At 39.6% G+C, this 15,437-nt stretch overlaps 1 protein-coding gene across 6 annotated transcripts in view; it reads right to left on the bottom strand.

Moving 5' to 3' along the window:
* The window catches only part of TMTC1 (transmembrane O-mannosyltransferase targeting cadherins 1), a 184,794-nt gene that overhangs the window by 91,116 nt on the left and 78,241 nt on the right, over positions 1-15,437 (bottom strand). For all 6 annotated transcript variants that reach the window (XM_038369642.2, XM_038369659.2, XM_043518065.1 and 3 more), the window contains one exon: positions 2,610-2,731. In XM_038369642.2, the coding sequence (XP_038225570.1) occupies positions 2,610-2,731 (122 nt within the window). The remainder of the gene's footprint in view (positions 1-2,609; positions 2,732-15,437) is intronic.

Genomic DNA, 15,437 nt, shown 5'->3' on the forward strand with positions numbered 1-15,437 from the left:
GGACTGAATAAAACTGAGTAAAGAGTTCAGGATGTGATCCACGGATTGCAATGTGCACAACTGTGACACGCACACAAATATTTATAAAAGACTTTCATTTCAAAAGGGGGTGGAAAAGCACTTTTAAATATAACCAAGAATGATACAGTCATCAATGTGTTTTCCACACATTGAGTCAGCTTTCTCACCTCAAAAAAAATCTTTCAAATGGGGTGAAATATTCCAATTTAGTAATTGATGTTAGAGCAAAAATAGAACAAAACTCAAGAAAAGTATATTGCATTTGGCAAAATGCAAGCAATGAAACAGTTGCTAAAGAATGTTTCAAATAAAGAACACCACCCCTCTTTCTCTTATATCGTCAATATTATATGACAAGTTCCTCAGGATGTCATTGTGGTTTCACAATAGTTATGAATGCTCATGGAAGGCTAACTCTCCCCCACCCAATCTGTTTATAGAGAGAGACAGAAAGAGTGCTCACCGGTATTCAATAACTTTGCAAGCAGTAAATTTAGTTCTCAACACCCTTGTGTATATAATTTTTTGAGCATCCTTCCTTCTCTTACAAAGAATCTGGTGACAGAGAGTGAGAGCTGTCCACACACTTTCTTTGATGTGACAATTAACGGTCATGTTAGTTCTTCATTTTAAATTTCAGTTCAGTGGCCTGCCACCTTGGGGTGAAAAAAGATTGTAAATGAGGAAATGAATGGTCTCTAGTGGTCTGAAAACAGAACAGGACCCAGGGACTCTGACACATTCTCACTCTTAGTGTTTACCATTTAACCTCTCTGCTTCAGTATCTCCTCCTAAAAAAGGCAGTCACTTTAATTACCTACTTCACAGGTTGTATGTTTGTAAAGCCCATAGAAGGATGAAAAACGTTATATAAGTAGCGTTCCTATGCACATATTAAATATGCTAATATTCCTTCCACAAAGTCCTCCTGGAGCATTGCCTATTTGTCCTCCTTCATTACCACCAACTTCAAAAGGCACGTCATGATATCAATAATCTCATCTGGAGAAGAGCTAGATGCTGGTGTCTGCAGCATTTCAAGCCCTTGCTCTTTCCACAGCCAGAAAAGTGAGAGAACAACACAGCAGTGTGTTCGAAGCAAGCTGGTCTGGCTGTTTCTCAATATCTATTTTAACAGCTTTGATGTTTCTCCATTTAAAATGATGGACAGTAACAAGAATCACAAGTTGTGGTGATGATTCCCAGAATAACTCAGAGGGCCAAATCTCACTCACCTTACTCACGTGAACAGTCTCATCGAACTCAAGGGGATTACTTCTGTGAATAAGGTAAACAGGATTTGGCCCATAAAACAAACTGATATAATAGGAGGCAGGAATACATCTCAGCTATGTAAAACTATAGACTCTGGCCCCAGTCTATCAAAGACCAGAGAGTAGGCCTACTGAAGTCCATGGGACTACTGATAGGCATAAAATTAAGTAGAAACACAAGCCTTTGCAGGATCAGGACTACAGAAAATATTTTTCCGGGTTTTCTGTTTTTATTTGCTTTTTCAACAATCTAATTTTAAAAAGTAGGGGGAAATAAAGCAGTTAGTTCAGCATAAAGCAATCTGGGGTAAAGCTTAGGGCCATCAGCTATGTAAGTTCAATCACCATGAAAGATAATGGGAACCAAGTATGCACCTGATGGTAAAACTGAGCTCTTAGAATGTAAACATATGGCTACAATGCTATGAAAATGTAATTCTATTTATGGCTGGATCAAGCAGGCAATCACCAGTTGCATCTTGGATGGTTGGTCTTTCCTACTGCTTCAGCCTTAGATCTGGATAAGATGGAGATACAAGGAGTAGTTCAAAACTATGCTGCTTGCAAGAGCAGCAAGAAGCACCAGAACCCCCTAGTAGCTAGTCAGTCTAGAGTGTAAATGGTATCTAGGTGGAAACTAGGGTAAACTCAAATTTAGAGTTACAGTTGAGGAAAGTATGGGAGTCTTCCCCTACTCCCACCCACTAGACTATATACTCTTTCATAGGCCTTGATCCTGCAATTGATAGTGCATGGGCAAAGGGACCATGTGGGTGAAACAGTCCACCTGCAGCATCAGAGACTTAGATTATCAACTTTCTAGGAAATGGACCTTGTCTCCCTTTGTGATTGTACTGAATCTAGCACAATGAACCCCCTTGGCTATTAGTAATATATAAATAGTAATAATAATGGTTAACCCTATAAATACTGTGCTTACATTAGAGAACATGGACAATTTTAAGTTGACAATATTGCTTAGGGAAACAGCACAATTCGTACAAACACGAAAGGAAAACGTATAAGAAACAACACTCTGCTTCCCTTTATACAGATACTTTCAACCACATTCAAAAAAATTCATAACAGTGGAGTGGAACTAGCTTTGATTCTGCCAAGTAGCCTGCCTTGACAGGCTACACATTACCTGATGTTGCTGCTCAAAAATTAAAATGCGTATTGTGCTTGGACAAAAAATAAATAAAATATAATGTCTGAATCACAATAATAGGCAAAAAATAAAAAAAATCTTACCTGCTTTTACAAAATGGGTGAGAGGGTCTCATTATAAAGGAATTCAATTGCAATAATTACCTTGGCATGTAAAGGACTCGCTCTGCCACCACAAATCCCACCCTGAAGAAGAGGTTGCTGGCTGGGATAAATGGGAAAACCAGGAACAACAAGCCAACTAAAACTTCTCTATGTTCCAGTTTCTGCAACAACACAATAGTGAAATGCATGTGAATGAAAAAGAAATCCAACTTCCAATCAACATTAAGTTGCCCCTCTTCCATTTTCAGATTCTTATTAATAAAATAAATTAATCAGATTAATGATTGATCAATGTACTGCATTGAAAACATGAATTATTCCACAGTGCAGTTCCTCTGCATTTACATATCGTTTGTGTATCGTACAGTTGACATACCCATAACACATGTTTATTGTTTGAATTACACAAACATCAGCTACAACACAGTGTGTATTACTCTTGGCAACATTTCTGAGGTCAGTTTTACTGTACATCGATACTTAAGATTGTAACTTTCTGAGGTAATTTACAGGCAATGTGCAACTGAAGTATTATATATGAAAATAGTGTGGGTATACACACAGACACATGTTTGTATTCAGTCTCAAGTCTTTACAATTAAGAAGTGGCAGCTAAATCTGTAATGTTCTGTATGAAGAAAATTAACCAAAAACTGCACATTAATATAGTCTTTTTATCCCTTTGGAGAAAATATCTAAAATTTTAATTATACTTTATCATACAAGATACTTATATCCAATAGAGTGTTCAACATTTGAAGCATTCTGTACATTAATATTAATGTCTTTGGTCCATATTGCTGCTTTTAATGTTTGCTTTCTATGAGTGGAGAAATGAAATTGTCACATGTGATTTTGTCAAAACTATTGTGATTTGCACAGCTGCTCCAAATACTGCCAGACTACAAAGGCTTCAGTCTTGATCTGGAGGGACCACAGCCTTTAGAGATGAAGGCTAATTCCATTTCTCTACTAGTTCCAGTCCAACTGGATGAATCAGTTTGTAATGTCTGCTGTTGCTCACTAAAGATCAAATTAAGGTAATCAAACTCACTATTTAAAAGCTGAGAATTTAGGTTTCTTTAGATGAAAGAACAGCATTTAGTTAGTTAAATCACCCAGTGTAGACATTTGAGCTTTCTTGTGCTGGCCAATAATACCCTTGTTTAATCAGTCGTTTTTGTACCATGCCTAAATGATGGGGAATTCATTCTGAGAGGTCTAGCTTTGTAACATTTAAAGGCAGATGCAAATGGACTCACTTAGTCTTTTCAGCTTTTCTAATCATTTTGGTCTATTTCTCGTGCTGGAGAGCCTATTTGCCTTACAAAGCTTTACATGAAGGGATCTAAAAATGGAAATATCAAACAAGGCATAGGTAGCAGTATGAAGCCCAGCAAAAGACCTAAGGCCAAATTCTGCTCTCACTTACACCAGTGCAATCTGCTTTGGCATTGCACTTGTGTAACAGACATTGACCCATGGCATAACAGTAATTGCTAGATTTCATCACATATGCATTCTAAGTATGTTTATCGAGTATATAACACTTGCAGTGCTACAAATAAATTGACTGCAACGGTTCCTTACGTTAAGTATGCCTAAGCTCCCATATACAACAATACAAACAAATAGAAGTAAACACCACGTCAAGCACAATACTGATTACTCTTCCCACAGACTCTACTAGACTCACCAGATAGCAAGTGTCAAAAATTGGGACAGGAGGTGGGGGGTAATAGGTGTCTATGTGAGAAAAAAGATCCAAAAATCGGGACTGCCCCTATAAAATCAGGACATCTGCTCACCAACAATAAAACTTTGTTTGAAAAATGCCAACCAGCACCAGTTGCCACAAAGATGTTGTTCGTTCACAAATGGGAGGGGAAGTGGTCTGTGCAGCTGTCCACAGGATTGAAGGTAGTCCATAAGAACCTCTCCATCAAGATTTTTCAATTATGAAAAACGTTTGAGACCCACTGAACTAAGGTTCGCAACTTCATTGTAGGGAAGGGAAATCTTGTTATCTTCATTGAACAGAGAGGTGAAGTGACTTGCCCAGGTTCAGAAAGGAAGCCAAAGGCAAATTTCAGCGTACAACTCATATCCCTGGCCTCAGCTGTAAAAATACTCTCTAAAAACTAAAATGCACACTCATCTTACCCTCTTTTTAATACACTTAAACAGACACCACAACCATCCTGCAAGAACTTTGCATAGGGCCCGCAATAAAACATTATGAATTTGCTTTGTAGCCACAGCAGCAAAGTTAGATACACTGTTCACAGAACTGAGACTGACATCAGTCCATTAAGTTGATGAACCAAGTGATGTATTATAAGGACATGGAATTACAAGAACAATCAAATTCCATTCAAACCACAGGAAGAAGAAAACAAATAAATTAAACGTACGTTGAATGGAAAAGGGTAAGATACATAAATCTGTTAGGCTGAAGTAGGTGATCTAATCTCCTCACTTCTCTGTATAAAGTATCACAGCGCTATCCGGATGCCAGGGAGCTTTGGTCATTCAATCCCTCTGGCGGGGTTCACAAAGAGTGGCAGAACAAGCATCTACCATCACAGAGGGGCACAGCACATGTGCAAAAGAGCCCGGTGACACTAGCATCAATATTGTGAAAACACCATGCTGCTAGTTACTTTTAAAATAAACAACATTACTTGACAGCTAACAGTGCCCTTTTTAAGGAAGTCAGATCAGGCTGAAGAGTTCATTGAGAGGCTGGTTCCTGAAGGCCTTTGGGTCTGAAAGTATTAAAGTCAATGTTATTTGACTCCATGTGAACTCTCGCTTTACAAGGCAAAACTTAGGGTCAAAATTCTTTTAAACTCCTTTAAACTTTTCTACTCACTTGTTCTACCTTAGTGTTGTGGAATAACATCCCAAAGGCAGTAATGAATAGTCTACTTTTCTGCAGAGGAACCGAAGAACATTTTTACCTCTCTGTCATCATAGCAACAACAAAGAGCCTGGTGGCACCTTAAAGACTAACAGATTTATTTGGGCATAAGCTTTCATGGGTAAAACACCACTTCTTCAGATGCATGGAGTGAAAATTACAGATGCAGGCATTATATAATGACACATGAAGAGAAGGGAGTTACCTCACAAGTAGAGAACCAGTGCTGACAGGGCCAATTCGATCAGGGTGGATGTATTCCACTCCCTATAACAGATGAGGAGGTGTCAATTCCAGGAGAGGCAAAGCTGCTTTTGTAATGAGCCAGCCACTCCCAGTCCCTATTCAAGCCCAAATTAATGGTGTTAAATTTACAAATGAATTTTAGTTCTGCTGTTTGAAGTCTGTTTCTGAAGTTTTTTTGTTCAAATATAGCTACTTTCAAATCTGCTATAGAATGTCCAGGAAGATTGAAATGTTCTCCTACTGGCTTTTTTATGTTACCATTAATGTCCAATTTGTGTCCATTTATTATTTTATGTAGGGACTGTCTAGTTTGGCCAAAGTACGTGGCAGAGGGGCATTGCTGGCACATGATGGCATATGTAACATTAGTAGACATGCAGGTGATTGAGCCTCTGATGGTATTGCTAGAGTAGATATGGGGAGAGAGTAGGCAACAAGGTTTGCTACAGGGATTGGTTCCTGGGTTAGTGTTTCTGTGGTGTGGTGTGTAGTTGCTGGTGAGTATTTGCTTCAGATTGGGGGGGGTCTCTCTGTAAGCAAGGACTGGCCTGCCACCCAAGGTCTGTGAGAGTGAGGGATCATTTTCCAGGATAGGTTGCAGATCATTGATAATGTGCTGGAGAGGTTTTAACTGTGGGCTGTGTGTGATAGACAGTGGTGTTCTGTTGTTTTCCTTGTAGGACCTGTCCTGTAGTAGGTAATTTCTGGGTACTGTCTCACTCTATCAATCTGTTTCCTCACTTCTCCAGATGGGTATTGTAGTTTTAAGAATGCTTGATAAAGATCTTGTAGGTGTTTGTCTCTATCTGAGGGATTGGAGCAAATTCAGTTGTATCTTAGGGCTTGGCTATAGACAATGGATTATGTGACGTGTCCTGGATGGAAGCTGGAGGCATGTAGGTAAGTATAGCAGTCAGTAGGTTTCTGGTATAGGGTGGTGTTTATGTGACCATCACTTATTTGCACTGTAGTGTCCAGGAAGTGGACTTGTGAGGACTGGTCCAGGCTGAGGTTGATGGTGGGGTGGAAATTGTTGAAATCCAGGTAGAATTCTTCAAGGGCCTCCTTCCCATGGGTCCATATGATGAAGATGTCATCAATGTTGCGGAGTAGAGTAGAGGAGGGACGCTAGGGGACGAGTGCTGGTGAAGCATTGTTCTAAGTCAGCCATAAAAATGTTGGCATACTGTGGGGCCTTGAGGGTACCCATAGCAGTGCCACTAACTTGAAGGTAAAAGTCGTCCCCAAATCTGAAATGGTTGTGCGTGAGGACAAAGTCACAAAACTCAGCCAACAGGTGTGCCATGGCCTCATCAGGGATACTGTTCTTGAGAGCTTGTAGTCCATCCTCATGTGGAATATTGGTGCAAAGAGCTTCTATATCCATGATGGCCAAGATAGTGTTTTCAGGAAGATCACCAATGAACTGTAGTTTCCTCAAAAAGCTGGAGGTGTCTCAAAGATAGCTAGGAGTGCTGGTAGCGTAGGAGCTAAAGAGAGAGTCCAAATATCCAGATAATCTTGCTGTAAGAGTGCTGATGCCCGAGATGATGGGGCGTCTAGGGTTTCCAGGTTTATGGATCTTGGGTAGCAGACAGAATACCCCTGGTCAGGATTCTGGGGTGTGTCTGTGTAGATTTGTTCCCGTGCTGTAGCAGGGAGTTTCTTGAGCAAATGCTGTAGTTTCTTTTGATAATCCTCAGTGGGATCAGAGGATAGGGGCCTGTAGAATGTGGTGTTGGAGAATTGCCTGGCAGCCTCCTGTTCATAATCCGACCCGTTTATTATGACTACAGCACCTCCTTTTTAGCATGGCACTAATTTAAAAAACAACAAAAACAAATAAGAGGGATGAGTCACAGTGGACTCGAGGTGGCCTAATGGGTTACAGCACTGGCTTTTCACTTTTGGAAATTTTGGTTCAAATTCTTAATCAGGGTCCAAAGTTTGATGTGATGGTCCTGTCTAGAAAAGAGATTGCCAAATATTGGAATAATTGGTGCGGCTGCAAGTCATTTGACAATTGTTAGCTTTGTGTTGGGCTAAGAACAGGACTAATTGCCTGGCTGTACTCGGTCTATCTTAATGCAAACTCACTATTTAAAAGCTGAGAATTTAGGTTTCTTTAGATGACTAAAATTCTCTTACACAGACTTAAGAAAAAATAAAAGAGGAAAGAGAAGGAACACAACAAATAGCTAAAGGACTTGAAAGGAGCTTATGTACTATGGGTGATATTCTGGGCCCTAATGAAAATTGGAAAACTCTCACTGATTTCAACAGGGCCAGAATTTCAGCCTCTCTCTCTTTTCCAAGCAAGTTTATTTAGTACGTCCAACTGTTATGCTTTCTTCCTCAGGAGAGGCTGCCAGATTTATTGGTGAATCAACAACTGAAGACAGAACAGATTCAGAAACCAACACTGCATATCTTTAGAAAGTGGGAAGAGCGGGACCTTATTTCAAGAACAGTTCTTAAGAAATTGCCCCCAAAACATAATGAATTGCAAAAGAACCAGGCATTTGTTACATTTCTGAGGTGAGATACTTCAGATATTTAGACCATTTATTTAACTGACGGTTTGTTTAGAAACGCACAGTTTTTATTATTCTGGTGGAATGGGCCAATTTAGGGACAAGCTGGGCTTCAGAACATGGTAGAACCCCCAGCTTCACCCACATCCCTAGAGCACCATTTGAAGCTTCAGAAAGGGCAGATATATGATTCTATATTTTTTCTGTTTTCTTAAAATGAAAACTGTGGGCTGGACATTAGCAATCACTTCGTTCTAACAAGAGCCAGCTCTTTCTGCCTGGATAAAGATATTTCATCCTTTTGGAAATATAATGCTAAGGTCTTTATAGGCACTCCAAAATGACCTTCTCTGCATGGAAGAGACCTTTGAATTAACCTTAGAACTCCCTGGTTTGTTGACAACATGCCGGATTTCTTTGAATGAAAGTAATATCATTTACCCAATGTATTTTTTTTTATTATTATTCATATGCCTGCCTATTATTGCTACTTGAAGGTTTGGTCTCCTTTACTCTAATCAAAAATCAATAAAGAAGGATTTTAAAAATCTGCAAAGCTTCACTCTCGTATCAACGATTCAAAAGATTTAAGCTCTTTTCGTATAAGCGAGTCAAGAATTAGTCACACTATATCAAACATAATTGAAGTGAATTCTCAGACTCATTCCGAGGACAAAATATATGAAAGGAGAAATCAGTTTATTAAATTGCTAGTTTGGCAACTTAAAAAAAAAAAGGTGGGGGGCAGAAACTACTAGGTTTACTCCTGAGATTGAATTTCCAGAAGGACATATTCTGTATCCTCAGATTCCTGAACTATTAAATCACAATACTCTTCTCAAAGTGAGACCTCAGAGGAAAAAATGTAGGGCCTCTCTAAACTGAGCTTAACCCACCTGTCATAAGACACAGCATGATGAATCTGTGTCCTGGAGTAAGTATTGCACTTTGAAAGTCCACATCCCTTCACTGAGAAAGCTCTTTAGAACCCCTTTCTGGGCATGTGCAGCTAGAGTTGGCAATAAGAGAGTGGCTGGTTAGCAGCTGTGAGAGGTTTTCCTTCCTTTCTTTCTTTGAACATTTCCTGAGTGGTTTACCCATGTTTGCTTATTTGAAACCCAAGATTTGCCTGTGGCTATTAAATAGATGTCTCTTTCTCCACTTTATTACAGGGACAAGACAAGAGCCATCTCGCCTCCTTTTGAACTATCTCAGTAGATTAAGGGGTGCCTTCTTAACAAAGACCTGAATCATTCTGTCAGTGAGTCTCAGATAGCCCATGTTTCAAGCATCGGACTTCAGGCACAGAGAAGTTAGTACCGCAAGGAGGATGGATGCATATGACTCTATAACAGCAATAAATGCTATTCATCTTCAAAGTGCTTACAATCCTAGGAGGTAAGTAAATAATCTATCTATGAGGAGAGTGAGGTACAGAGAGGTTAAGTGACCACAAAAGGAATCAGTCAAAGACATGACAGGATTACAACTCTGCAGTTTATCCTTGGCACTCATGGATGTGTTTAGACCTCTAAACCCCATACAAACTCAGAAGGTAACTTCACATGTGCTTACAATACTGGTTGCTCATCACAACTCTCAACCATCTTTTAACTTCACTATTCACAAGGCCTATGCCAAGTCACTGTCAACATCACACTCCCTCACATTGCATATTACAAGGGGGCAAGATTTGCAAATGTCTAATTGCACCTTCCATATGCAACAGTAAAGATAGAAGAGCTGGATTCTCCAGTTTGCTAAATTCTCTTTAAACTCACGCATAAGTGGTATAAAGCCAGCCAGAGATTTCTCCTGGAGATTCATCCCTATGCAGAGTAATGATCTCTTCTGCCAGCTGTTCCCCTTCCTTTGGTCCAAGCAGAAGGTTGGGTCATGTCAGGACTGATCTCCTATTGCCATAAACTCCTTTATGTCAGCAAAAGAAGTCAGAGTAGGCCCTCTGGTGGGGCCCAGCAGTCAGAGACTAGGGAGCTGCAGATGCCTCTGTGCACTATATCTCAGTGAATCAGGGCCAAAATTCACACAATTTCAGATGCCAAGAGATGGGATGACAAACTCATCCCAGGGACATAGAGGAATCATATTTACCTGTCACTGAACTGCAGCCACCTCAAGGATGGATCATAGTGGGTATTTATTTACCAGCTTGCAACAACACTAAAGATCAGGAAATAAAGAAAACAGTACAATCCAATTGAAACTGCTGGTGAAATTTTTTGTGAAAATGTAGTTACCCAAGTTAAGCTTGGTGTCCTAGCCAAGTTCGAACAGCCCTATGCTTAGAGAAAGCAGCATGAGTTCTTTAGTCTCCTGTCAGGAACTCCGTTTTACTTTCCATCCAAAGAGCATAATGCCCCTTAAATACCAGGCCTGGGTTCAGCAAGTCACTAGCAACACCCTCCTTTAATAATGAGGTCTCTCTCTAGCTATCTCCCTTCTAAGCACTGAAGAAAACATCAATATTTTTTATTGACTAGAAGTGGGCAAATCTGACATAGAGTCACTGAGAAACAATATGTATGGAGCCACACAGTTGTCTTTTTACAGTCGCTATTCTGTGCGCTTTAACTGCCTAGTAGTGTCTGTCCCTGTTCCTAGCATTCAGCAGCACCAAAAAACAACTTCCCTGTTCTTCAGCAGAACAAGTACACACACAAGGCTGGAATTGATCCAGCATCATTGGCTACCGGACCAGGGAGTGCCCCTCAGGAAATCTTCAGCACTGATCACAGCCACTGGGAACTAATCTATTGTTATTCACTTTCTGCTTTCAGAAAGGGCAATTAATATGCCATAATGGAAACTAGGGCCTGATTTTCAGAAGTGCTAAATAACTACAACTGCTACTGAAGTAAATGGGAGATGTGGATGCAGAGCACTTCTGAAAGTCGGGCTCTTCAATATGGAACAAAACAGTATGCAGAGCATTTACAATTCAATGACCGAACAAAGAGGCAGAAATTTAACTTACTGAGATTTCTTTTTATTTTTAATATTGGATTTTTTTTCCCAATAGGCTATATCTATCAGCTTCCCTTTCATTTTTACACAGCCAAATGTGTTTTCTTATAGCTAACTATAAGGCACAATCAAACTCAGGGCAATCAATCACATCTGAGTCTTCATTATTAAATCTTCCCACGGCTCTCTGAAGCAATGGGTTCATTTTATCTGCCTCAACCCCTATATCCTCTAGTTGCACACTTCATGGCCTTCTCTGAACAGGATGCAAGAGTGTGTATCCTTGAAATAGCCTGGCACATTCTGAAAAGAAATAAAAAAGAATTTGGCTGCAGGAATTTTTTTTAAAAAATTGAACTTTATGAATGTATTTTTTAATTCAGACCTCGAGTTGCTACAGTACATGAAGAAAAAAGGAAGGTAAAACTTAGCCTAGACAGTGCTTGTTATATGTATACAAGTAATATAGTTTGGAGAACTGACTCTGTTCTCAATATAGGATGGAATGGTTTCCCCCCTAAACAAGTGAGAAGGGATCCCAATAAAAATAATGGGACAAACCTTGAAACTTTACTGTATATTGCAAACCCAACTCAAAACGGGAAACATTAGCCCATTAGCCCACAGAAGTCAAGAATAGTCTTTCCAGTCACTTTAAATGGGCCTTGACAGTCTACATTTCTTTTCCTTCAGGTTAATAAAGAAAGAGGAGACCCCTAAAACAATCCTTCAGTGCAAAAAAGGATGGAAATGCCAAAACTATTTATGTGCATGAAAAATTCCTGCAGGAGCTAAGGATTCTGTGCTGTGACGTGCCGAGTATGCTCATATGTATGAAAATTAACAGAAGTACTTCAGTTTGGGCTACATCTACCTTGTACATGTCAAGCCTGCTTTTCCTTTCAACTAAAACTACCACCATGAATAAAAGCACATGGACAGAAAGTATTTTTACAAGTTTGGCAGCTGCATACAGAGAGATTACAGTCACTTTCTTCTTTTGCTTGCATTTTCTGGTCGACATACCTATAACCTTAGGAAGGGTTCTATGGTATTTTCCATCAACAGCAAGGATACTTAGCCAATCAGCCTGCAGCTTTCCATACTCCTAGAAGTCAGCCAGCAAGACATGCAGAGTTCCTCCAAGTGTTTTTTTTTCTTTCCTTTCCTTTAGTTTTAGCTAAGCAGGGTCTTTATGGCTTATTGCTCCCTCCCTGAAGCAAATGTTAACAACAGACAAGGCACAGAAAACCTCACTACTATACATTAAGACCATCAGTACTGACCTTAGCTTGGTGTTAGGAATTCATGTGGGCCCTCAGGAAAGTGAAAGCAGGATTTATTTTAAATGGCCCTTTTATGAAAATGGTTTCCAGCTAGTCAGATATACGCAGTCGATAAATAGCCTTATTCACCTTGCAGTGTCTTTGAAGCACTTGGGAACAAAAGCATTGTTCTCGGGGGTTGAGGCAGAAGAATTTTGCTAGACATACTTTGAAAGACTGTGCTGTTAGCATTACAGGATATTTTAAAAGGTAATTGCTCTGAGAAAGGTCCGCAGACAGTGATTTACTAATGAGATGCCAAACATGGGAAATCATGCAAAGGCCTCAAACATGTAGACTAAGATAAATAGCACAAAAGAATATACTCAACAAGTGCAGGTGAAAACCATAGAAAAATATATATAAAATATGGTTATTAAACATTTAAAGCCAGGAAATGCACAGTCTGGAATCTTCCTGGCTTTTCTCCCTACATATAAACCACCGCGTAAAGGGAAATATCATGCAATTTACTGGAAGAAATAAATAATTCTGCATTAAATATCTTGCTATAACTAAGGAACATACTTACAGAAATGTGACAACCAGCTCTATTTTAAGATTAGATGTGAAGTAAAAACCAATGGACAACTATATATAATAAAATGGTTTGATAATAATACTTTGCCTTAATTGCATATAGTGTTTATAATCTGAAAAGCATCAAACCCTCCTGCATCATATGTAGCTATATTACATATAGCAGCAAGGCAAATACTCTAAAAGCAACACATAGACCATGAGAGATGTTTAGGTTTTAAAAACATAAATAATGCTTCCTTCCCAGCCAGGCACAAAAAAGGGGGTATACCCTTTAGCTAATATTCATAACACTTTATGCTTGTTTGAGGCAGAAACTGCCATAAGGTGCTTTGACAATACTGGTCATGAGTACAAAGGCCAAGGAGAATTCAGTGGTAAGGCAGAGGAAATAAAGTCAGTGACAAGGCACATTAAATTCCCCCTAAAATGACCTCCAACTCTTTCAGGAATGGTATCCTCAGTTTTATGATTCTGCTGTCCACAATGATTTTGTGAATGACACCCTCCCCCCACACACCTACCCAGTTCTTCCCCAACACCAACATAGCCTAATAAAGTCTAGGATTGGGCCTAAGCATACAGGAGTTTTGCCTGCATAAGGAGCATGGAATCTGACCCATTGTATGCTCTGCAAATTTTACAGCTCCAAGTAGAGGATAAGTTGCAATTTAATCATATTACTAATAAAGCAATGGCCTAAAAATGCCAAGGAGAGTGGCAGAGCAACCATTTAAAGGGTATTCCTTTCATTCTTCCTTGAATAATTGTGATACACCAATGAAAAAGCTGTTGGCCTGACAGTATGCCAGGCATCCTTTCTCCCCACTGTCTCAGCAGGTACAGTTCCCTTCTGTATGGAAAGCCAGGAACTATAAGTAGTTGCTTTTACTACTGACCATTTCTAGCATCAGAGGAACACTAGATGCTTTGACTTATTTAGTTGGTAGCCAGAATTTAAAACTGGATCATTATTGTCAGTGACTCTCTTGTAGTTCACCTACCCCCAAATCTAGAAAATATAGCAGCTCCTTTCTTCATCGCTAAGGTTGGGTTTACAATGTTCTATTCCTGCCCCGTCTCTTTTCATTAAGTTTTATATAAAATGCCGGGGTTAACAATAGGGTTTCTGCCTTTCTAGCCTTCCCCTCTGCCTCTCCTCACCATACACACAGACCTCAATCAGTTTCAATACCTTTCTTAATTGATCTGGTTGTTTATGGAAAGTTTTTCTCTCTAACAGCCACTCAGGACACTTTCACATTGACGACTGGAGTTTGAGGCCAAGACTTTCAATAGTGACTAGCAATTCGGGGTGTCCAGTTTGAGACACCTGAAAGGAGCCAGATTTTCAGAAAAAGTTAACCACCTCCCTTCTGAAAACGAGAACTCATTAAACAGTCTCAAACTGGGCACTCCCAAACAGATGAACCCCAAATCACTGGTCACTATTGAAAACCTTGGCCTGCAATTGTAGCGGAGTCTTTCTTCACTCACAGTACAGGGTAATCCAGAAGTACTACAGGAGACAAGCCTATTAAATCCCGTCAGGCATTATTTGCTACAGTCATTGGCAGCTGAGTGTATTGGGACAGACTGTGGCAGCTGAAAAATGAGCTTGCAGATATAAAGGGTATAAACAAAATGGCAAGTTTTACTCAGGTGATGGTGCAGTTCTTTCTGTCCTTGGAGACCTAGACAGCATGTTTTCCAGAAAGAGGAACTATGGTTAATGTGTCACAGAGGGTGACCTGTAACAAAGTCACCAGTAGGTTACAGATGTGCAGAAAACAGGAGACCTTTTGTGAACCCATTTAATCAAGGCTCCTAAAAAGATTATTAGGCAATAGAGTTGACTGATGCATTTCCTTGTTACACAAGAAGAGTAGCAAAGTTGAAACCAACAGGAGCAAAGGGAAAAAGAGAAAGAAGCAGTGACACTCATTCTACTAAACAATCGAAAACTGGACAGCTGCCTTTCCAATTCGTGCAGTTTTCAGTGTAAAACTCTCTCCAATGAAATATGTGGCTCTGTTCCAAGCATGGCATATGCAAAACCAGTGAGAAGAAACCTCAGAGCTACCAGTCTATGCTTTTTCTGGGGTATAAATATAGAGCATTCATAAAATTAAATGGAACAATCAATCTTCATGGCTTAGATGTCCTTTATCAGCACTGCACATACATTCCAACAGTGTGATTACCCTAATCACAAGCATGAACAACAAATTAGTCCTGTTTAAAATTTAGTGGCAACAAAACCATCAATCCAACACATGCATTCTGTAATTACAGTCCATGTAATATATTCTAT

Source organism: Dermochelys coriacea, chromosome 1 (genome assembly GCF_009764565.3).
Source record: "Dermochelys coriacea isolate rDerCor1 chromosome 1, rDerCor1.pri.v4, whole genome shotgun sequence".
Taxonomy (NCBI): Eukaryota; Metazoa; Chordata; order Testudines; family Dermochelyidae; genus Dermochelys; species Dermochelys coriacea.